The sequence below is a fragment of the Prinia subflava genome, chromosome 10, assembly GCF_021018805.1.
Source record: "Prinia subflava isolate CZ2003 ecotype Zambia chromosome 10, Cam_Psub_1.2, whole genome shotgun sequence".
NCBI lineage: Eukaryota > Metazoa > Chordata > Aves > Passeriformes > Cisticolidae > Prinia > Prinia subflava.
The window spans coordinates 18013049-18039216 of NC_086256.1; the positions used below are offsets into that span (position 1 = coordinate 18013049).

A 26168-nucleotide genomic window follows, 5' to 3' on the forward strand; every position below is an offset into this window, starting at 1 on the left:
TTTAGGTCCTAAGCCATGGAAAGATTTCTGAGTTTTTCATCTGGGATTTAAAAAATCCACTACCACAGTTAGGTAAAAGATAAGTACTCCCTATCAGGACATAGGTACCAGACACTCACAGAACTGAGAAATTCAACAGTTTGTGTATTTCCATCAGTTGCAGAACTCTCTGAAGCAGTGGCAGTGTACCAGGAATCAGACTCTTTCCTCCACCCACACTACAAAGAAACAAAGCTCAGACACGGAAAACTAGAAAACACAGATCTCACACAAGGGTCAAGAGCCAATTTCTGAAATGTCTTCTCTCCAAAACCTCCTTCCATCCTTCTAAATTAGTACCACGCATATTTTTTGCAGAAAGCGTATCTTGCTACTCACAGTCCCTTTCTGAGTAAATGATGGAATTGTGCTTGCCTTATTCAACAAAATGACTCAAATATATTGTAAAATCAGAGTGTAGGATAAGGACAACAACTTTAAATCAAATACTGAATACAATTTTCCTCCATTCACAGATTATTTCAGTTGTTAGCATTTAAAAATGACTCCTCACATATCCCTATCTACAGCTGTGGATGTTTGCAACAACAGTAATTTTCTCTCTCACTTATGTCATTTTGTAACAGGTTACAACTGATACTGATCAGTGCTGGAGCTTCCTTAAAGTCCATGCAAAAATTCCACCACATAGATGGAAAAACTTCAATTGTACATCCATGGCCCTATTGACAAAATTACGTTTCAGGAATACAGCATAAACAAATCAGTTATATGGAACCAAGTCTTTTACACAAGTATTTTAAATTATAAATTAGTTTTGCTTTACATATAAGATTAGACATAGAACGACTTTAATTAAAATTAGCAACAACAATAGTTGTGTAAGAAGAGAGAGACTCAGATAAACAGAATCATCTGCTAAAACAAAGTCTACCTCTGATTCTGCATTCTTTATTTCTGATTACAGTATGCATATAAATAGAAAACAAGTATTCATTTATGCATTCAAATGCAAAATCAAATCTGCATGTTGAAGGTATAGAATGTGGGATGGAAGTTCGTTAACCCTGCAGTGACAATCATGTCACCAAGCATATGCACAGATACAGCTCCATACCTTTAAATACACATCTTTCCAAAAGCTCATGCCCACCAATTTTTGGAGGGAGGGATTACAATTATAGTAACTCTTGAGCCTGAATACAAATGCTGAGCAGATACACATTTATGTATCAGACAGCTTTTTTTCCCCCATGCTCAACTGTATGACAAACTTAAAAAAGTCATTTTCAGAGACTGGTAGCTCAGGAAAAAAGAATGAATTAACCTATATTTCAGAATATTTGAATAAAAAAATGTTGAAGGGACAAGAAGTAAAACAGTTTCTAAATGTAGTCTTTGTAAGATAAAAAGATATTATTATTGAGAAACTATAGGCGAGGACACTTCAACATTTACTTATTTATTCATTCAATCATTTACACAGATAGTTTAGAACACTGGGCTGAAACCAAAATTCCTAATTGCATAAATTTTACAGAATGGGGGAACATTTGTTAATAAAGGGTAAATTCTACATCTAACTAAACATCTGGGAAGAAATTAACAGAACTACACATTCAGCAAATGAAGTCGTGAGAGAGATGCCATAAATGGAATGCTGTTGTGACATTAAAGAAAAAAGGAAGAAAATAATATTTACAATTTCTGAAGTCTTGTAGTTAAATATATAGCAGATATCATGCTGAATTTCTGACCATACAGCAGAGCCATAAAATTTATAAAATGTAGGTATTGTTATTATAGCAACACCTTTCTATTTTCACCGCATGTAAGAATGCAAATCAGGTAAGCAGACAGCAAGCCATACTCTACGCTTGGCTGCATGAGTTATTTTGATACCAAGAGTAACAAATAGCACTTACTGTTTGTAGCACTTTCTATTCGCATGGTGCTACACAGTCAATGCTCAAAATATCCAGGAACCAGATAAGAGATCAACATTTATCCTGCATTTTACAGATGTGCAAAGAAATTTAAGTGATTTGCTGAGGACCATACAATAGAAGCAAGGTTGTGTTGGTTCTTGGGCAATTCACAGCATAGGATTTTAAAAGGCTGGAAGAGTACGTCTTCAAGCTAGAACTTTTATGGTGTGGGAAGCATGCAGACTACTTCCTGCCTCCAACCATGCTAGTGCAAGCACTGTCTGAACACTTATCCTGCTTGCAGCTGGAGCGCTGGAGGAACCCAGACAACCTGTGCCCCACACAGGAATCATGCAAGGTGCTGAGAGAAGGGAGCAATCTTCTGGAAAGGCCTCTGTCTCTGGTATTAGAAAGGCCTTGGGTAAAGGCCTCAGTTACGAGAGTCAGGAATCGAGCATCCGAAATCTATTATTGTAAAATGCTTATTTTTACAAATATTTCCCCCTCCTTTCTTTAAGGAGATGGATTACATCTACAGACTGTGTCACATCATAGCTATTTTGCCAGTAGCCTGTACAGGCTTGACATAGGTAGAAAGATTCACACATATCAGTGGGCAGCTACTACCTTTGTCTTTGGGAAAAACATGTGATTGCTAATATTAAAAAAACCCAAGGAATAATATGCTGTCAAAGGGATATTCAGAGAACAAATCAGAATTCACACTTAATTAAAAGTCTCCCTGTTTCCACTGACTCCACACAGAGTAGTAAGAGCTCAGCTGCAGAAGCCAAGCAGGAGGTGACTCTTTAATGAAGTGCACATTTGAATGAGATGGTCATTCAGTGTCAGCACAGACAATGGCAACCTTCCTTCAGGATTACTCCTTTCCACTACTTGACTTTTTTTGGACATGTCTAATTATATAGCTTCTCTTACCTGTCACCTAGCAACCTTAGCTAGATTTAATTATGTTTTTTTTAAAAATCCCCTAATATAGCCACTGACATAACAATATGCTTATTCTTTGAGATGAATAAGAAACATAATCAAAACTGGAGTAAAAATCCTCAGAATATACACATTTCCCCATATTTTAACTTTCTACTAGTCAGGAGAGGTTTCCATTAAATACTTTTTCTAAACTTTTAGTTTTTATTTATTTGGTATACATGACAATTAATATTTTATGAAGGACAGAAAGCATCAAAACTCAGTAAAGCACGTATTCCATTCAGCTTTTCATCTTCTTTAAAGAGAAAGCTGACATCTAGGTTATCAAAGGATGTAAACTATTGAAAATGTGGCCAGAACAACTATATGAGCTTCTGTTTTATTTGAATCCTTCCCATTTTTACAATCTTTATGGATAATTTCATGTCTTTCTGCTTTTATTTTCCCAATTTGCATTTTTACCTAGTTTATGTATTCTATCTACTTTTTCTTTCTATTTCCTGAATTTCTTTCAATTCCATTTCATTACAGAAATTCTTGTCTTCTATTCCTCTGCTATTGTCTTCTCTCCCATTTAGCCATTTTTGTTTTGTTTTGGTTTGGGTTTTTTTTTTTTTTTTTTTTTTTTTTTGTGTGTTTTTGGTTTTTTTGTTTTTTTAACTGTCCCTCATTTTATTCAGGGTTTTCCCCTTCAGCCTTTCCTTCCTAGGCACACACCACGTGCTGTCTCTGGAGCAGCTGAAAGCAACAAGACTAAAACACAGCTTGCCTAAGGGCCCAGGGATTTGTCAGCTACAAGATGCTTTAGAGAAAATGTTTTCTTACAACTTAGTTATTGCCTCAAAAATGCCAGGAGAATTTAAAGCATGTTTTGTTGGTTCTTTAACATATAGAGAATGCTTATTAAAAAAACAACCAACAAAAGCCCCCAAATACTAACAAACAAGACAAAAAAATCCAAATTCACACAACCCGCCCCATTTTCTAGTCAAGTAGTGAGTGGAGAAGTAATATTTTGCATTTGATTATTTCAAACTGTTCCAGTCTGTAGATTACTGCAAGCATCAGTGGGGCTGTGGGACTGCTGTGATGTAACAGCTTTATGGCAGTACCTGTCCTTGACTGCGACAGTGAAGACAGCATGGAGAGTATTCTCCACCAGATCAGGTGTGAATACTCCTGATCCTAGTGAAAAATACCATATATGGTAGATGTTCCATTGGCTTAAATTCTATATTAAAAAGATACACAGCAAATTTTATAATTTTTTCTCCACATGAAGTGCTTTAAGCAGTTTTTTTCTTGATATCACTTTTCTCCAACATTACAGGTAGTCGTACTGCAAGCATTTACTCTCATACTGAAATCCATGCCTGGTAGGGTAAAGTGGCCAGCTGACATTGTCTGTTGGAGTAAACCCTGCATTTGCTCCCTGTACAGAAGGCAAGTTTGCCTTCACAGAACCCTTGCTCATACTTCAGTCATTCAGACACGACAGAGCAGGGCATGCGTAGTCACTCCAGACACTGCATCAGAGCTGTGGAGACATAGCCATAAATGCCAATGGAATTAATTACATTCTGTTCAGTGAAGTTTGTGCATAAGCTTTTGTGAGAACAAGGCTTAATGTTGTTTTTAACATAAAAACACTTTACAGAACTCCTCCCACACTTCTTAAAACTGTATCCCTAATTATGGCGTGTGGAGCTCTACTATAAGTGATTGATGTTGTTTTGTGTGTTGTTATGGAAACAAACCAAGTAGGAGTTTCTGATTTGCGTATAGAATTTTGAGTCAGATTTTACAGTAAATAACTAAGCTTTCCAGTGTATAAGCAACAACACCATATGGCCATTAATCTCCACTGAAAGACTATGTCCTCACTTGCCACTACTTGTTAAAACTAAGGTCTTTCGAGGAAGAGGGTAAAAATCAATGGAGCTGCTCCATCTTGTCACTGGTCAGTGAACAACAAAATGTGGTTGTCTCAATTAGGGACAGCTTATAGGTGTGAACATTTGACAAACTCACTCAAAACATTCAAAAGAATGCAGTTTTTTTAACTCAAACTTGAATTGACAAATTCTGTAGCTCACAGGATGCCTGGCTGGGGATGCTATAGCTATACACAGGAAATTTATGGAATGGAAGTGCCAAATGAATGGAAAGTTCAAATGAATGACATATCTAAGTTAAAAGGTATCAATTGCTAGGACTGAACATGTGGGATGTGAGTACCCTCCAAACAGAAAAAAAAGACCAGTGTTCGTCAAAGAGCTTACTATGCAATAAACAGAGGTTTGCAAAAAAAGATTGCAAGTAAGTGTAAAAGTGAAAGCCAGAAGAAGAATGAAAACATCAGAGGGGTATGGCTTAGTAAGAAAAGCAATGTTAATTTTGCGGAAGTTAAATGACTTAGATAGACCAGATGATGCCTTCTGTCATAATCATTTTCCATTTGTGTGTATAGAGATGAACTTCTGCTCTGCATATCTGAATCCAGCTCTGCACCTGACAGCAGGACTGACTATTCCCTTCCTTTGCATCTGTAGACTATTGCAATCCCACAAGAACCCTCTCTTTCACCAAGGGGCATTACTGATTACTTTAGCTCTTACCTGGCACACTCCTGGACCCACTCCCTCATTTGTGTCCAATGCATGTTCACCCCACAAATCTGCCATTCTAATATTGCATTTGTTCCTTATTGAAAAGTCAGTCACTTCACCCCCAGAGGGTACAAACACTTCCCTTACATCTCTGGAAGCAGCAGGTGAAGAATGGAAACTGCCCAGCCCTGCTTCACGATCTCTTTATTCTGGCTTTTCTTCTACCACCGATCCAAATTTTTGTTGCTCATATTTTTGCTCTGAGGAAGAGCAATGTCACTCTGGTTAGGGTGACAAGCTTCCTCATCCCTTCCTGACCAAAAGTCACTTCTGCCTGGGAAAACACTAATAACGAGTCTCTTTTGACATTAGATATTTATGCTGCCCTAATGCCCTTTGCTGCATCCCTGGGTGATTTCTAACCAGGCCTTAATGTGATCCCATTAGTTATCCTCCAGCTTTGGGGACATCTAATATGCACTCTGTCTGACTGGGTACAGCTATGGATATAACCCCTACAGGCCTCTGCTGCCTACTCCTAACTCTTACTGCTAATCCAAACATCAGGCTGGAATCTGGCTGAAGGACATGACTTAAATACCCTTCTTAGAGTACAGAACCACAGTTTGCCCCTGATCTGAAAAGGCAGTGTGGTGTCTTTACACAGAAGCGTTCAACAGGACCAGGCAAAATAATCAGCAGTCTTTTGTTTAGGCTTGTTTGCCTGACCCATGTGTTAAAACCTTTGGGCCAAGTTTCTCTTTTCATATCAGAAGGGAAAGCAATGCCATTAAGATGGCACAAAAAGTGAATCATAAAGACTTGTAAAATTACAGAGGCAGGTAATAATATTATAGGCTGCTTCACAAGTGATATAATTGCAGTTATTTTTTACTATAAAAATCCATTGAAATTAGGATCTGAAATACATATAAATGTAATCATTGGGCTGTGCTTCTGCAATCTCAGCTGAGTACTCAATTCTCATCCAAAAGTGAAACCAGGATTGAATAACCAGCAGCCAATGCTACTCCTCTATGGTAAGAATAGCTAATACAGAGGGAATGAAATAAAAAGAGCTAGCAATGCATTTCCCCCCCAGCATATCAAGCAGGTTTTCATATGGAAGCAGTGGTCATCAATCACTACCTCATTACCAACCTGTCATCTGGGTTTAGGCTAAATGTATTCTGGCTTGCTGCCATACTAAATGTTCAATGAAACATCCTTAAGGCTCTCTACAAGTTCAGCTGAAGTCACACATGCTATACATCAAAAAGGAACATTAGCGTTATCATAGCTTAATAAATAGTGTCATTCTGGCAATGTAATCCTATGTTCTAGAGCTATCTTCCATTCCCAGTATTATACTGCTTAAGTAAACAATCTTACTGTCTTCTGTGAAGTTTATTTAGTGATAAATGCATGTAAAGATAATTAGTCATACTGTTATAGATACACTTCCATCTCAGCTGAAGAACATGAGCAAAACCAGCACAGGATTTTAAAAGCACACAATGGCATAATGAACTTTATCTTGAAGCATTAGTTTATAACTCTTGCACGTGGTAGTTTATTATCGAGGTTTCACTGTGCTGGGAAATAATGACAGCTGAAGGACCCCAAATCAGTGTCTTTTCAAAATAACAGTGGCTTGAGTACAGGACTTTTGCATGCCCCTGGAATTTAATACAGCTATTAAGATGACTGCAAAACATATTTCAACATCTGCGAATACTACTAACTTTGTGAATAACTCCTGACTTAAGGAGGGATCATTACATTTAGTCACTCATTTCCATGCACATTTGAAGCACTAAGTCCTGAATCTGTTTTAAAATTTAAAAATGCCAGTAAAATATACATATAGATTCTACAGTGGCAGAAGCTTCAAGAGACACCATAAAACAAATCCTAATAAAACATTTTTAGATACATGAATCAGTTTATGAACTTTTTTTTAATAGTGAGAAATCATCTCAAAATTTAAGAATGCTGTTCTGTCCTTGTATATTTTTTTTCCTCTGTAGACACTGCATTTATTATGCAATGAGACCTTACTATTTTTTAACTAAAATATGAGAAATAGCTCCAATGTGTTCAACCACAGATTTTCCAAATTATTTTAAGCATGTCCCAGGAAACCTGCCTTAACTGGTGACATGGGCTTGTTCTCTGGACCAACCCTTGACAGAGTCCTTTTCCTACATGTTCATAGGTGCACACATACATGAGGGAAGGTAATCCATTTTTTTAAATTGAATTCTGACAAACTAGAGAGAGAGGATGTTAAATGACTCTTTGGTCTGCTGGTTATATCAAGCAAGAATAAATTTGTCTAAACCAGGCTTTTCTTTATCTCTTCTCCTGCCTCATCTTCTAAGCCTCCTAACCAGAAGTCAGTCTTAGGACAAATTTTGTGGTCTGCAAAGTCTTAGCAACAAAGACTGAATTTCCAGACCTACAACTGCAGAATGAACTTGCCTTTCCAACTTTTGAGTTGCTTGCCTATTCCACAACCATTAAAGTTATCTTGTGCCTTTCAGAAAAGGTCTCTGCCACAAAATGGGGATGATAAAATAATTGTATTTAGTGCTTAGGAAAGGTGATATGCCAAGAAGTAGTAGTAGCACAGTCCTGGAACTCCTAAGAGCCAGTGTATTTTGTGTGGCTCCTGCTCCGAACTGCAAGGAAAAGCCATGATAAGGTTTTCCTTTTCCATTTTCTATTTCTACATATATAGAAAGGGCCAGGCATCAAACTTGCTATAAATATTGTGTAATAATACAGATCAAAAGCTTGCACAGATTTCACTGTGCCAATTTACAGGATCTTCAGCAGATAGTACAACCATACACATTTTTTACAAAGACATTAAATTAAAAAGATTAAAAAAAATAAAACATGATGCATGTAAGAACTGGAGTGTAATAAACAGTTCCATCCTTAACCATAACCTCAGTGAGCCGTTTAATTCAGAAGCTGCAAGTAATCACTAAAAAGAAAAGCAAAAAAGGACATTAAAAGATGTATTAACTATAGGTGTACTATGATTTTCTTGTGAAATGGGTGGACAACAAGGGAAGGGGAAAATATACTTGGCTTTCTTTTTACAAAAGAAGTCTGCAAATAGGCTTGCAGCAGATCTGACCTCTTTCATGCTTCACTGCTTACAGACTTAGCTGCTTGACCAAAGAATCTGGATCCAGATTCTTCAGTGCAGAAATTATCACATTAACAATGCTTTCAACAGCTTTTAATTCTGAAGTTTCAATTTGGCTGCCAGACTAAATTATTCCAATGTCCACGTAGCATCACTATGAATTCCAGTTATCTGGAATAAAGACTTTTTTTCTACTCTTTAACTCCCACTACATTGGACCCTGTAACATCAAAACAAGATGAAGAACGGATCAAATGCTATGAATAAAACCTACTAAAAAGACCTTAAAAAAACTTCTGATAAACAATTTTGGCCCTAAGTAATTAGATATGTTTTTGCTATTCAGTACTAAATTACACAAACATATCAGTGTGAATTTAGGCTCAAGCGACATTGCAGTGTATCATCCAATTTTAACATGAATTGGCACACCTTTATTAAGACCTTTATCAGGTTATACTTTTCTTGCACAACATAAAAATATGTATTTTTTTGACTGGCATTTATACACACATAAATAATCAGTGGTGAATCCCAAGAAGAAAAATATTTTAGCTGTCTACTGAATTAGAACAGAAAAGTAAGAAAGTGGATAAGGTACATACACATAATAGGTGTAGATTTACAGAACAGCATATATCAGAATTTCCAAACATTATCCACTACAGAGAAGTGCTCCACAGTCAGTGACCCAGCATAAGAGGAGAAATTTGGAGAACAGACTGCATTTCCACTGTCCCACCTTCCCTATTTCCAAAACTAGGGAAAAGGCAGTTTTCTCTCATCCTGGAGTCAGGGCACTCCAGCTTGTCTGAACAGACAGTGCAGTTTGATGGAGGTGAGTCTGCAGCATCATTAGCTCTCCGTGCTCCCAGCTCCACAGCAGCTCTGAACAGAACCGAGGGACCTGACACCAGATCGACAGCCACGGACACAGCACAGAATAAAGTCACTTTACAAACCACAGGCAGGCTAAAAGACTACCCAGCAACTACAAGACTAAATTGCAAATACACAAAAGTAAAATCTCTCAAGTCATTGCTCATTTTCAAACACAGCTTGAGTAGGGCCAAAAGGATCAGACATTGGTTCATAGATGTATTTACAGGAAATTGAACCAACTTCAATGACACTGCCTTTTAATGACACTACAAATGAATTAATTTTCCTAATTTCAATGTTAAAATTGCATCAATACATTTTTTCACTCATATTGCTAGGAGAATTCTTTCTGTTCACATGTACAGTTGGAACAGCTGTGTATGATGCCAAATGCAAAAATTTCAGTGATGTTCCAGCATATTAAGTTTAACCCTCATTTCTGTCTCAATGATAGATGCAAGAATTCCAACTAGGTTGATTTTATGAGGCAGTTAAATGATTTGTATTCAGACCAACATTAAAAATCCCCAAAGTGACAAAGTGTACTTGAACAAAAATACCCTGCTTGTGACATATCCTTTACAAGTAATGTGTTTTCATTTTTCACATGTTGCATCTCATTTATTTTATTCAGGCACACACAGTTGAATCTACAAGATACAGTAAGCTTCCAATACCTTTGAAATAATAAATCATTTCTTACAGATGTTTTCAGCCAGTGCAAGTCTGCTGCTCATTAATCAAACATTATCAGTATCTATCACTGCCCAGTGCTAAACAGGAAAGGCACCTCATTTTGAGTTTTGACTTTTATTCACTGGTTAGTCCCTGACCCTTCTACTACTGCATGCTTATTAGAAACACCTACTGCATGGCAGATCCTACTACATGGCGTTTTAGAAGGGGTGTTTTACAAACAAAAGCATTTTTTCTTTAAGACCCAAAGGAAACAAAGTCAGGCTGCTCATCAAATTGGCAACACAAATGCAATCAAATTGTCTTCAAAGCTCTTTTCCAACTTCTGAGTAAAATATAACCATGTAAGCAAACTATTTCTGGTCTAGATTGTTTCATATCTGAAAGGTTGAAATAAATATATATTAGGCACCATGCAAGATACATTTCATTTCTGATAAATTATTAAAATTTCATCTCAGAAAACAGTATGTAGGATACAATACATCCCTACCAGCATAATCCTGCAGGGGAAAATCTAAAGAAAATGTTTCAATGTGACTAAGAAGTTATCTGGTAAAAAACTGCAACTTCCTTGTGATCATTGATATATTGCTGGATTCATGCCAATAATGCCAAATAAAATCTGCATTATTTCATCTGCTCTATCGGTTGTTACACATCTTTTTCAAAGTGCTGGAATAGAAGTGGAATTGGGTAAGCCACAAAACTGCAAGTGCTTAGGAATGAAGATTTCTGTAACTACTTGGTGACTGCCATTTCAATACAGTGGTAATATTAACATTAAAGACTAATTGGCTGAAATCTGCTGGTATTTAAATTCTTATTATTCTTCCTTTTTCTTCCTATGAAACTGATCACCAAAGATCATTTGAGGGAATATTGAGTTAGAACACTAGCTGTTGAATGCATTTTCACTTTTTCTAATGGTTCTTATTCAGCTCAGTACATCTTTAGCACAAATTAATAAACAATAGCCCAAGGATTTCAGAAAAGACCAGTGTCAAGGACAACATTTGGAAAACAATTTTCTCTGTTAGATAAACATGTAATTTGTATTAGTATTATCCAAACACTCTAAGTACTTAGTGTGCTTATTTCTGTGTTTTAGTCTTATAAGCAATTTTATAAATCAATTTACAGTAAATTTAGCATTAACACACTGAAAACTCTAACAGTACAAGCAATCAATCTTATTCACTATATGTACCCCACACCTTATGACATCACCAAGTGTCAAATTCTGAATATGGTTTGATACTATAAAATGCATACAGAAGACTATGTGACTTTAAGCACAAGGAATGACAAAATTCATCTCAAATCTATAGAACACACCAACATATTACATAAACTCAGAGAAATATTTGTATGCCTCTTAGATTTTCATTTTGTATTCAGAAATAAATGCATTTGCATAGTTATTTTAAATTTCATACTAAAAGCAACCATTTGAATGGCCTATCTGAAAAGTGTAAGTTTAGAATACAAAAAAATCCTTCAAGTATCATAACCATAGCAAGTGGCTCAAAAGTCTGGACAACCTGCATATATGCAAATGCAGACACACAGCAGCACAAACATTTACATAGCTTAGTTAAAGATTACTTATTATACTGCACTTGTACAATTTTTTTCTCAGATATTTGTTGCCTTTAGAAATGTCCATAGCATTAAAACTAAAGAAGGGCAGAGGTTATTCCTTCCCGTGACAATGGAGGCTACTGTATTGGACAATAAAGTTACAAATGCTTCTGGCAGAGGAAAGCTTTTCAATTAATGTGCTGAGCTTGAAGGGAGGAGTGAGGGATTCCCCTGGGCACACGCTGCAGGCCATTACAGGACTCACAAGGCCCTCAGACTGTGAATCCCACCCAGAAACAGAATCACTAGTGAGTGTGCGCCAAGTGAACGAAGAACCAAAACTGGCCTCAAGCACTGCCAGGGCCTCCCCCAAAGGAGGTAACTGCTTTTGACTGTATCAAACTGCTCCTAAACCAGCAAAGGCTGAGTCCTGCGCAGTGATGCGAGGGGAAGCAGATGACTGAGGGCACGAGACAAACGCTGGGACAGAGGGGAGCCCTGAGCCCCGTCCCTGCCCAGCAGAGGCTTCCACGGCACCTCTCTCACGAAGCAGAGAAGTGGCTGAGCAGGAAGATCTCCTAAAGCAACCTCTGAAATTCTTTCAACACGTACTACAAATCCACAGCACAAATCCAGTTTTGTGTTAACTCTGTCAATTCAACAAGGAGATACACCCCTTGTTGAGTGGGCAGTGAAAGGAATATGAATTCAGGAATATTATTTATGAGACATAAATATGACAGGTAGACTGCTTAAAACTTTATTCATTAACACAAAAATTGCTTGTCATCTTCTCACCAATAATTGGCACAAAGTGAGACTGTGATACTCTTTCTATTTGTGTATAATCTTTAAAAACAAAAAAATGAAATGCAACAAGCCTAGGTTTTTAACCAGTGTTTTATCTTTTGCAAAGAAGATGAAGGAAAGCAAGTAATTTCTAAACAACTTCTTTAGATTTTGTTTATGGTAGTCCTCCTATAGTATTCCAAAGAACAGTGTTTCAAAAAGTGTCTGATTGCACTAAACACATATGGGACCACATATACTTTTCTTACCAAAAAAAAGAGTTCAGCTAAAGTAAACTATATGGATCAAACTCACAAACTGCACTTTTGAAGGTTGTTCATTCTGTGTCTGAATATTAATGTGGAAGTAAAAAGATGGCAGCATAACTAATATTTGTACATCTAAAAGATAAAAGAAACTGAGTCACGGAATGAACTCTTGGAGCAAGCAAACGAAGTCTTTTTTTAGATGTAAAGCATTCAAGTGTGTAACATCAAAATAGGAAATATACCATATAACATCACCATTTTGGTTTTCTTTTTTTTTATGCACCTCAAACATAAAAATTGCCTAAAAATATATGCTTGAATTAAAAAAACTGCTAAATAATGTTAGATTACATAACCCACTAAAATATTAAAAAATTAACTACTCTTAAAGCAATAAGAATCAAATTAATTTTGTCATTATATTTAGATTAGCAGTTCTTCAGGCAGACTGTCCAGCATCATGGAAAAGACAGGAGAGTGTTTTGTAAAACATACGCAAGAGAGATTGTTATGCTAAGCAGTGTTTTGGTAGGAAAGATAAGTAAGTAAGAGCACAAAAATCTGTGTAATTTACAAGTGAATATCATAAGGATGCCCAAGGGCAGATTATTAGTATTTTTTGAAAGTGTCCTAAGACTATTAATAATAAATAAGCTCTTCTGTGTATCTTAGCCCTAAAAGCTTTCAACTGCCTAGTGCTTCCTATGTATAGATAGGAATATTCCACCAATATCCAGAGCAGTACCGAGGAGTAAAGAGCTGAAATAACAGCTTACTACAAACGTCAATAGTAAAAAAAAGCCTCAAGCATAAAAATTCTTGGATTGATGTACATGGTTGGTCTCCAGGAAAGATGCTGCATCAAAAATAATAGCAGGTTCAAATTCCTGATATAGCATGTAAGAATGGTTCTTTCACAGAGTTCCTTTTTTAATAAAAATATTTAATTTTTAATAACAATGCTTATAAGACTGAAGAATAGCAGAAGATAATAAAATAAAGACAAACAAGTTTTCTATTAGAACCAACTGATTATATAATTAATTTAGACTAAATATTATTCACATGGGACACAAAACAAGAAATGTAGTGTTAAAGAAGGAGGTATTTATTCTCCAAGCTGTGAGCCATGAGCTAAGGCTCTCCAACAGGCAGATTATAAAGAGTTTCTATACTTGACTGCACAGACTGGTGCAGACCTTCTTTCTTGGGACTTCACTTCAGGCAGTTGCAGTTCAATGTCAGGTTTTGATCCTGTTTTGCACAAAGTGTACATCTATCACTGACCTTCTCATGGAATCTTTATTTAAAAAACAACGGGTTTAAAATTTAATTTTAATATTAGTCAAGGCACTGTAAGGCAATTACAAAATACTTTGCATTAGCTTTGCCCAGATCTTGCCACTGCTCTTCACCACTGCTGTTCTTCAAACTTGTCAAAGTATTCTGACTTCATGACTCATCTCAATTATTTCATTCTCATTATTTCTAATACCAAGGGCTCACAGCTTTTTCCAGATACATGAATTTGAATATGTCGGTTTGCAACAATAAAATATAATTTCAAGAGTTTTCCCTGGTTCTGTAGCCTTTAATGTCTTTGACTGTATATGGATACCAATGCTTAAAAGGCCATTGTTGTCATTTAAAATCCTTGGTTAAAAGCCCTTTGTTTGCAAGATTCTGAAATAGTCATCTCCCTTGTCTACAAGAGGCAATGAAATAAACCCAGAGACTAAGCCAGGCACACATTTATTTTGAGTATCTAGCTGATCATGTTTCCAACATCATTCTTTCCTGCACTACCTTCCAAGGTATTATTTTTCTCCCTTATTTGTTGTCTTTTATCTGCCTGTCTTTAGGCTTTGGCTTCCTTGCAGCGAAACCTATATAACTGATAAAGTGTCAAAATATTTATGAGATTATGAAATAATACAAAACAATACCAAAAAACCTCCAACAACAGAGCTGGTGATCCTAAGAGCCTAAGGCTGCACAATGCATGTCCTAAAGCTCTTTCACTGAGGTGCACTGCCATTTACATGACTTGCTACATTACTACTGAGACAAGCAGCTCTTCACCAAGGGGCCTAACAGCCTCCTACAACACTTGGGAACATCACAAACACCAAGAAACACAAATCAGTTCTGAAAAGCAACCAGCTAACAGATAAATCCTGGATATGTTTTCAAATAACTGTGCCTTTAAACTCCTCCTTTGGTGGAGGTAGGTAAAATCACAAGTGAAAAGAAAAAGAAAACTCAGAAATTCAAGGTGAACCAAAAGCAGAGAAGCAGGCAAATAAAAGTCTGTTCACAACCTGAAATGAGAACTATTTTGAACATGACATATTTCCTCCATAAATGTCTGTGCTGGCCATGGGCCTACGGGCCCCATATGCAGATTTCATGTCCTCCAAATTTAGTTTATGAATCAGGAGTACGATGCACAATTTTTTCCTATAGCACAAGCAAAATGAACATCTGTTCACTTTTTGCCATGTAGGTTTATATCTGTGTGGGTGGGTGTGAACAGAGCTCTTGATGTGTAATAGTCCTCCCATCTGCACACCAGGTGGCACTGCATAGTTAATCAGAAGATAATAACAGGCATGAGGAGATTACTTACTTTTTTGGGGAAGAGAGAGTAAATCAATCTCAGAGAGTTTTTTTTAAAACAAGGTACATTAATGCTTGCACTTCTAATTTTTTTTTGGTGTGTAATTTCACTCCAATCAATGACATGATCTGATTATATCATTGTTTGAGTGTTATGTTAATTAAGTATGAATGACTGCAATTATGACAAAGGTTCTTTCCACACAGAATTTATTTTCTTTTTTTTTAATGTACAGTTTTAACCCTTGCAAGCAGGATATACTATTTAGTATACATTCAAACAACAATCTGCTTAGATTTACTTGGTACACTCACCTAAGCCACCATTTCACAGTATTTAATAGAACTCTGAATACCCATAGACAATAAAACTAACTTCACAGCAATTCAGCAGCAGAAGATGGAGGAAGAAACAAGCAAGCTTCATTACTCAATGAGAAGTTAAGTAGAAAGTTTGTGCTGCAAGTGTAAAGCTACAAACACTGAAGAGAAAGTGTTTAAGCAATTTTTGGGAATGGGGGTTTTAGATTTTTTTAATAGTTTACCCAATAAAACAATACTGAGGATATATTTTTATCTGATATTCACTTAAGGAGAATCTAAATGTTATATAAAACACCCATGTTATGATAAAATATTATAGAATAAGGAGAGAGGTTTGTGTAAAAGTCTGCAGAAAATATGTTTATGGTGACAGCTTTTCTATGTAGTTGCTTGAATGTCACATCAAAAATGCCCTTAAATACTTTAAATATTTAGTTCTTTCATTTTTATTCAATTAAGTAGTTATATAAAGAAACTGTTTTGTATTTTCTCTTTCAAAAACAATATGGAATGCTTTGTAGAGTCTTAAGACAGAATAACAGAATCCTGTTTTCCAAAGAATGCCGCTGAACTTCTAGAAGGATGAGTAATAAAAGCCTGGTATTTCTGCATTTGCTCTGATAGCCTTGAGAGACATATACACATGGCTTTTTTTTCTTTTTTAGTGGTAAAAATCATATTCCACTCTGAAAATCCATGAAGAGACATAGTAACACAAAGCGCTCAGACTGCTCTGTTCCCCGTAGGATACCCTTGGCTGCCTTCCTCTGCTGTCTCTGAGGACTGTGTGCTCTCTCCTCTAGCCCCTCACCCCGTCATTGATTTCCCCTTTTGCTCTCAGCATGCTTATTCTCTGTTGCCCTGAGTCCCTACGGTGTTTACGGAAGGCAGCAACTGATGTAAGACCTTTTTTTTTTAAAAAAAGCAAAATTTTCAAACTGATTTGTCAGTTCAGTCAGAAATTCTTCACAAACTCTTCTTATCAAAAAGCAGAGCTGATTCAAGGTGGAGTACATTGAGTAATCTTTCAAATCAGGACAGGATGGGATCTTTTTCCTATGCTTCCATTTAGAGGTTGGTTTTAAAACTTTGAAAGTTTAATTGGGAGATTTAATTCCTATTAATTAGTGTTTGTGAGTAAGAAAATAAACTCAGAAGTTTTGTAATGGGAAGAAAACTGGAATTCTAAGATGAAATTTTTAAGAACTAATTCTTCACCTCTAATTCTTAATTAGCATTTTAATTGCCCAGTGAAATAAGACTAAGTTTAGAAATTGCACCTACCTAAACAACAATGAAAAAAGGAACTAAAAAAATACAGTAGAGACTCCAAGAATATTGTTCCTCCCATTGTTTAGCTGCTACCTTTTGGTCCAATAAAAATCATCATGCATGCCGTTGTCTATTATTACTTTTGATGCAAAAAACCAAGATTCATGAACTAGCCCCTAATACTTATGTCAGCTGTAATCTGAAATTGTGACTGCTGCAGAAAACCAGAAGCACAGTGTATCTCTTACATTGCCACTGTCCAGCTGGATCATCCTTACTGCTTACCCAGGTAGCTGTGAAAGCTTTTCCTAGGATTTAGTCTTTCCTAGTTCAACAAAAACCTTCATAACCCCAAATTCCATATCACATTCTTCACAGCCTGATTGGGAAAGGTAAGATGGAGGTGAGGTGTGACTCACCCTGAGACCCCAGAAACTGTCAAAGGTTGGTGACACATACTGGCCACCTGCTTGTTTCCAAGCCTAGTACAAGATATTTTCTCAACTGTGAACCAGTGACTAAATGTACCAGACCTACTGGCTGGAGAGAATCTTTCCTCTTAAGATAAACCATCATAGGCTCAATGCCTCAGTAAGCAAAGAATTGAAGCAAAGCACATTTTTATTATTACTCATTTCAAGTAAGTCTGTTAACCTGTATCCTTTTGTGAACTTAGGAGTTCTTTACCTCTCATGTTGAAAACACAGTAAATAACTGATTAGAGCACACTTTTAACACCACAAAAGCCTCACAAAAAAGCCTCTGTTACTCATTTTTCTTCAATATGGTCACTTGCTAGAATGCTCAAACCTAGTCCCTTATGTTCTACCAGCAACAGAACCTGCAGTGGAGGGCACTTTCCCTACCACACACAATATTCCCACAGGCAACAGTTTTTCCCTGATGCATAACTGTGTGAAAAATAGTTTTCGAAGTTCTCTTTGCAACTCCACCTGCCCTCAGGTAGCTGCTTATTTACAAGTGCTCTTCTTTTTCATGAATCACACATGGACTATTGTACAATCCCAACTGATAAAATCTTGAATTCCATCTCATCTGCAAGACTAAAGGTGTGCTCTTCAAAAATCACACTGCTGTGGAAAAGTCCTCTCACACTGTACTCTCGCCCCATCAGGGATTTCATTTTCTTTTACACACTTATTTACTTATTTTTTCCAACAACAGGGAAAATTGAAAACTACCACACTTCTTTTCCATCAAGGTACAAATTCATTCAGAAGCAAATTACAACAAAAAAATAAATCTTTTTTATGTAAGTAGCTCCATAATTATTTTATCCTTATGATTCAGAGTACTGTTCAAATGTAGTATTTCAATGAATATGTTTGCACAGTAGGCAAAGAACACAAAAAGAAATGCAGTTCAGACTCATTATGGAAAAACAGCTGTTCTGAGAGCTTAAAATGCTCTATTGCATTAATATGTTTAACTCCACAAATAGGCAACCCCTTGTCCTCCCCCTCTCACTAGCAGCATGCAAGGCCACCTTACTGTCCAGTGGCTTACACAGTACTGCAAAGTGAGATGACAGGCAGACAAGGGGGTACAGAAAGGGCATCATAAATGCACAGTAGCTTCCAATAACAAAACTTTGTAGGTACACATAATCCTTCATTAGCATTTATACCCTCTGTTTCCTAGTACAATCAATGAACACATGCTTTACAGGAGAATTATGCCTCAGATACCTTCTCTTGTTTATTAAAATTCTGGCTGTGTCCCTTTACCTAGCATCTGTATGGCAAAATGTTGTCTGTAGATATATATAGAAAATATATTTATATATATATAAAATATATTTCTAATCAAAATATTTTATATTAGAATAGCTTTATTAAGGTCAGAAAATAAATCCATATACATAAACCAAACACTCCAATTCTATGTGAAGTGCTCAGTGGTCATTTTTGCTGACACTAAACTGAACTGTTATTCTAAGCTTCTGAGTCAGAAATGCAGAGGAACAATGCTGATGTTAAAAAAAAAAAGACTGAGAATTTTTTCCTAGACTCATAGTGCTATACTCATAGAAAACAAATGCTTATGAATTAATTCCTTATTGGTGAGATTTTGCAATGTGGTTTGAAAGGCACAGATTAAAACAATAAAATATATAAGTGTCACCATTTGCTTTGCATACAATTACATCAAAATATGAATTTTGATGTAATTCAGAATTCCTATACATGGAAGTTCTCCAACAATGTGAGGATTTAGGATTACATAAATCACAACACTCTGTGCTATCATTACACGACAGAATAGACCTGCAAAGCTTATTATACTGCATAACCAGATGGTAAACAACAGTTGTCGCTGTACTAAGAATTACATCTCTGTAATCAATAATAGGAAGGAGGAACAGTTGGACAACTTGTTTCCTATTATGTTCACTTAGGCAACGTCTAGATCAATAAAGAGCATTAAGCCTCATACCAACTGTAGACAATGCCTGCTCAACATGCCTATCATATGGCAGCAATGGGTCCAGCTGTACTTCAAAATAATCATAAATGGATAATAATTCTAATCTAACATTAAAAAGAAGCAATGATTCAAACAGCAGAGAAGTGCAGGACTTCTCTAATATGAGAGAAGAAAGACCTCTGATGCCAGTTTTAGTGTAAGTCAAAATCAGCTTATTTTGTTAACCCACTGTAAAAGTATATTTCACTACAGCCTATCAGAAGGATGTTACACGTTTTATATGGATGAAAGCAAAAAAGCAACCAAGCATGATATCACTGGCTTACATATAGACTCAGTAATTGTGTGGGTGTAGTAAGCTGTTCACAAAAATTGAAAACTAAACTTGTGTATCGCTCTAGGCCAATATGGCAATTAATTACAAGCAAATTTTTAACTATCTAAACAAACAATAAATCAACCCATTCAGCTACATTCATATCTTACTTAAAGATCTGTAATATAAATCTGAAAATTTTAATAACCGTCTTAAGGCCACTAGTTTTAGTTTCCTGATTTAAATTTTTTTTCTTATATTCCATACTTCCATAATTCATCAAACTAATTTCTCCCATCATGCTATTAACAAAGATACAAGTTCCAGTTTGTTCCAGTCCTTCAATTTCAGTATGACAAAACGTGGGACCCTGAGCCCTTCTTACCTATTCCAATGAAGACTGCTTTATAGCCATCTTCTTTCAGGGTACGGAGCGTCATTCCCTCCACTGCAAGGCCTTTCCTAAAAATTATCTGAAAGAATTAAAAACTGCTTGGTAAAAATTGCAATTGTAATGAAGCAGCACATTCTGCATGGCAAAGCAACAAAGGTTTTCAAAATTATCAATGACATAAGTTTTGATTTAGACTTGCAATTGTTAATTCTAGTTTAGGTAAGAAACAGTGTCCATGGTGCAGTAATTGGTGTTCATTTATTGAAAGAAACAACTCAGCAATCAAAATACATCTATAATCTATACTTGTTTCTGATCAATTACTTTTTGCTTCCAGAAGCAAAAGCTGGATATTTTTTTTCCAGAGCCATTCTCCAGCACCAATCCTGCTCTCAGCAGCCGCTGCGCAGGCTGAGCACCTAGAGGAGTTGTAAGAGTGAGTGTAAGAGACAGGGAATGGTGTTCAGACAACCCACAATGGCAGTCCCTGTGCAGAGGTCATGCAACTGGAGATACACACACCTTTTGTTCATCACTCCTAACCCCAAGGCCTTTGAACACAAAAACTGTGTGTGATTCCTCTTCTGATATTTCATACTTCTTGACATAGGTATGTGTGTTTTTATCTCCACATCTTAGACTCTCTGAACTTGAATGCTTTCCCCCAGGTTTTTTATATCACATGTGATTCTACTTTACAAAATGCAGTGCTGTTGTGAAAGCTCTCTACTTTGTGATCTTAACAGTTTAGCCTTCAAGTCACTGTGTATCTTGTTTGTTATTCAATCTGCTTATATTTAATTTAATATACTTTTCAGGCTGGGAAAAAAGGGAGAGGTAAAATACAATTGACACTACTTAAAACACTGACTTTTTTTGTCTTTGGAGATTTAGTATAAATTTTATCAGCAAAAGCCATGTACTATTGCAATCCTTAAAACAACACAGACTCCATCCTCACTTGCAACAAAAGACATTCCATATATTGTCATTACATTTTTTTATCCTGTTGTGTACATATGTTATGAAAACCTAATGAAGGAATTTAAATAGCAATACTATTTTATGTGAGGATTCATAATACTTCTAGGGCCTAGCTCTAATCCTTATTCAGCTGACTAATTCTTACTAATTTCAGTGGAATTACTTGAATAAACAGCGCTACTGAGCATTTACACAACACAGCACCTTCCACCACAGATTTGAAATGCTTTAAGTAAACAGCAGAAAATATTTCCAGCTTATAGAGGTATAAAGCTAAGGTACTTAGATAACCAGCTTGCCAAAGGGTCAATTGCAAGCCAATGGCAGAGCCTTGAAGCAAATTTACATTGAGATTCTCTGCTGCACTCCAGAAGCGCAGAGGAGTTGCAGGTCACGATAACACGGCGGCTCCATTCTGGAGCCTTTGTCACGACAGAGCCCTGGGAACTGAGGCTGGCAGAGCATTCCCAGGAATCTGTGCCCAGCAATTTCGTCTAGAGGTGTCTCAGTGCTCTAACATCACCCCTAACTAAACCATCCAATTCTGTCAATCTTTTTAAGGCTTGCAAAGGGAACTTTAAAGTAGAAAAAAAAAGACCTGTAGAACTTTAAACCTTATCTTGCATCTTGCCAGCATTTTTATAAAAGCTGGGCAGGATAATGTGGTCACTAAGGTCTTGTGACAACAGTCAACTACTTTTATAAAAAGAATCAAAAGAAAGGTTCCAAGAAGAATTTGTTGCTTCACTGAAGGCTTTAGTAACATGGTAAAAATAAAGTATCTCTCTGGGTAGTCAAAAATTTCATCCAGTGATATACATTCTAAGTTTGTAACTTCTATTAAAATATGCAACAATTGTAAATACCATCTAAATGTTCATCTCAAGTCCTAAATTAAAATAAATCACTGTTCCCATTATCTATAAACAACAGAATTATTTAACAGAATAATGCTTAACTATTGCTTTTCAAGAAGTTGAATAGACTGTTATTGTTTATAACAGATGATCATGTTAACACTTTAATTTGATGCATTTTATTACAAAATTAACTTCGATGCAAGACTGTATGATAAACCCTTAAGAAAAAAACTCAGGGTGAAGGAACAAAAGAAGTATCAAAAATGAATGGTTTAAGTAGTGTCAAACTTGCATGAAAAAAAACTTGATTAAAAAAAATCAAATCATTCCAATAGCTACATTGAACCCCTAAAGCAATTTAGGAATTTGTTTCTTACAGACAATTAATCACATGCAGACATGCCAGATGAGAACTATTGATTGCCCTTTTCCAAACTAGTGGCATTCAGACAGGAGACAGACAAATGCCCTGAGCAAGAGGAAGCATCTTCCTGCCTCTGTCTAGCATAGCTTTTAATCGTTCTTTACTAATGTGCATGACATTTTGCTGTTAATCTTTGGCAGAGTTCTTGTTCTTTTTTTTTTTTTTTTCTTTGAGCTATACATAGACAGGATATATTTTTCATTACCTTCACTCCAAGATCTTTCATCAGCTTGGCTTCAAAATTCACTACATCATACGGCAAACGGAACTGGGGAATTTCAGACATACTAAAACAAATAAAAATGCTTGTAACTATTAAGAAAAGAGGATTTTTTAATTTCATTATTAGTATTATTATTATTAGCTAAAATACTTACACCTCGACATATGTGAATTTTGACATATGTGAACGGAAATGTCCTGAAATGTGGCTCTTGACTTTTTTTATTTGTTAAGTGACAAAAAAGCATTATTCATCCAATACTAAAAATACAGGCCAGGAAGGCAGTACCTTGAGGCCACCACTGCCCACTCTTGTAGGTGACTATTTAACATATGTTATATTTGAGTTCTAAAGGACTTCAGCTCCATTCCTTTTGTTCACTAGAATATGTAATACTAAATTTAAGATACCCATTTTAAAAAAGACCTCATGGCTACTGAAAGCAACGTGACATAGCAACTTATATTAAGCTATCCAATATGAGAGCAACAAATTTCCCATACAATTTTTTAAAAGTGTTACATATGCTATTTTGAGCTATGGTATTTAAAATTGTACCTCCATTTCTACTTCATAAATTTGTAATTTTTTAGGATGGACAAACACTTTACCAGCTCTTGATTTCATGTCTGTTTTTTGACTTAATGTTTATTAACTGGCATTTTTTCCTGCTGGGGAAGACTAGGAATGACATCTTCAAGTTCCCAGAATCACAGAAGGAGAAAACCGTAGTGCCAGTACAGAATCTCAGTTTATATCTACTGATAATCTAATCCATATATATATTTATCTCCAGTGAAATGGCATCTATATATGCCAGTTCAAAATTCCTACTGTAAAACATGTTGCAGATAAACACAATGAAATTATATTTTAGATACTTTTGTTCAATGAAGATAAAAAACATAAATATACAGAAAAGTAAGGGCTTCTCCCCAGATATTTATAAGCTTCAAACTGTCTAATCTGTTTTCAAATTAACGAATCTGTAATATCCATAACAAAGCACAGGCATGGGAGATTCACTGCAGTTTATTTTACATATTGATATTGACCACACCATCTTCAGCATCTAACTTTGACAGGCCAGAAGAGTTTTATTTAAGCTGCATCAACTTTATTTATATTAAGAAACTGGTGTCCTTCCTTATTTCTAATATGCCTTTTTCACACCTTTCTTGACTAGTTTGCAATGAGAAGTGTTGTAAATATCAGCTGTAACAAATGTGTCAATACAACTTTCATAAGTCATGCTAAATAAAGGTGTCTGAGGCAGAAACTAATGTATCAATATGATTCTGCAACAGAGATTCGATAAAGAAATCTAATCAAAAAAAGGAAAGTTCTATTTTCTAGGCCACCTATGTATTTGTTAGAGGCCTGTCATTTCCATAACATGCTCCCAGAACAGCACTGGTTGTGTTACATCACTGTCAGAATTTGTAAACACTTTTTTACTCTTATTAAATATTATTATTATTAATAATATTAATACTATTACTCTTATTAAACACTTCGTTTTGTGCTGTGAGGTATACCCACATGTATGCCCATTAAGTATGAAAAGAGGCTTTTTATGAAAGTCAACTATACATCAACAATTCCAATGCAATTTCTTTCAGCTGCAGCAGATTGTCTCTGACTCTGCAATGGAAAGACAGAGGGGGAAGAGAAAATGGGGCAGAGATGGAAGAGAGATGCAGTGGATGCAAAGTGTCCCACAAATTCACATCGAGCTCAAATTTGACCCAAGTCAAAGCTGCTTGGTGCTTGGTGTTTCTCAGCAACCTCAAATTACTGGTGCTCAAGGGAGAACTCTTTTGCCTTTTGGTACATTGTAAAGCAGTGGCACAGATAGGAGTAAAAGTAGTAAAGCTTGTTCATGGACACTAAGCAAGAGCATGGTGTGCTCAGGGATACTCTACTATAAAGTATAAATTTTACACAACTGGTCAAATGTAGGAAAACCTGCCCATAAATATGAAAAATCCAGACATGTTCAGAGAAGCATGGATTTATGTTACATTTAAATATCTCACCACAGGAACTGCAATCACTAGATACCTCTCTAGTGTTAGGATATTATGAAAATAAGCTATGATGCAAGAAACATCCTAATTAAAAACAATTGGAAAAAACTTCAAGCAGGCATAAACACTGCCATTATAAAGAGCTGATTCCAAATACAAAATTGATTTGGTCTTCTTAGCAATTTGCAATAGTTTATGAAGCCTTGAAAACACACCCATCAATAACTGAAATTTGTTAAAAGATGTGGTGCAAAGACTTAGAAATGCAATAATAGATGTCTGCTGCTGCAGTCCAGCCACCCTTCTGTTTCGAGATTAAAATAAAGACAAAAGGAATTGATGCCCTTAAATCACACATGAGCATTTCTACAGTGAATAGAAGTAAAATTTGACCTTGATTGATACATGTTAAAACTCAAAATAAAGAAATACATTTTAAAATATACTCTTTGACCATTAAGGATACTAACAAAACAGGCAAAACTCTGTGTAAGGCTTTTTGCATTAGGAGAAACAACAGGCAAAACATTATTTTAAATTTCATTTAAACCATGAAGAACTTCAGACCACACTGCTTCAAATACACAAGCACATACTAAGCAACTGTAACACTCTACTACAGCACTGAAGCAGCTGCAGGAACTCCTGCATTGTATTGCCAAGTCAACCTGAGTCCAACCTGTCACCAAAAAGAGCCTTTTTGTTAAAAAACTCTTATTAGTTCTGACTACTTTATAACAAAAAACCTGAGTTTGATCTGATATTTATGACAACGTGTGCTACCAAACAGGTAAATAGGTATTTCAAATATTAAATCTGGAATCCTCTATGGTAACTAGTTCAAGTAAAACAGCTTCACAGTTAAATGCCTATGGATTAACACCTTGGTAAATTAGGTAGAATAATTCTGAACCTCACTGTGAAAAAGTGCAAGTAATCAGTTCAACTTCTCCAGAACTGATTCTCTCTCTTGCAGAGCACTGAGTAAGTATTTGACATTATGACATTATGGATCAAATTAATTAACCATGTCAACTCTATTGATCTCAGTGATGCTGCATTAAGAAATATAAGTGCATCACCCTTCTTCCTCTCTCTATTTCACTACATTTTTATTTTTAAACATGTTGTGTGAATGCATTTTGTACTCTTGCACATCTTGCATTGTAGAACTTAATTCTGATTTTGAATGGCTTGGTATCCACTAGTCAGTGTCTGAATTATCTTATACAAAGGGATTCCATTAAACCTACCAGATCTGATCACAGCTATTACTGCAGAGGCAAAAATTATCTTCTAGTGTAGGGGACTGACAACATGCAAATATTAGCCAAGGGTTTACCACACAGGAAAACTGCAAATGTATCTTCCCTTATGTACTTTAACTTTTTGAAGTTGAG

The 26168-nt window shown here is 35.9% G+C and overlaps 1 protein-coding gene across 1 annotated transcript in view; it reads right to left on the reverse strand.

Annotated features, from left to right (window-relative positions):
• Positions 1-26168, reverse strand: part of DPYD (dihydropyrimidine dehydrogenase) — a 334900-nt gene that overhangs the window by 198020 nt on the left and 110712 nt on the right. Inside the window, exons 7-8 of the mRNA XM_063407573.1 lie at positions 22721-22802; positions 20239-20326 (exon numbers count right to left, since the gene is read on the reverse strand). Coding sequence (XP_063263643.1) covers positions 20239-20326; positions 22721-22802 — 170 coding nt within the window. The remainder of the gene's footprint in view (positions 1-20238; positions 20327-22720; positions 22803-26168) is intronic.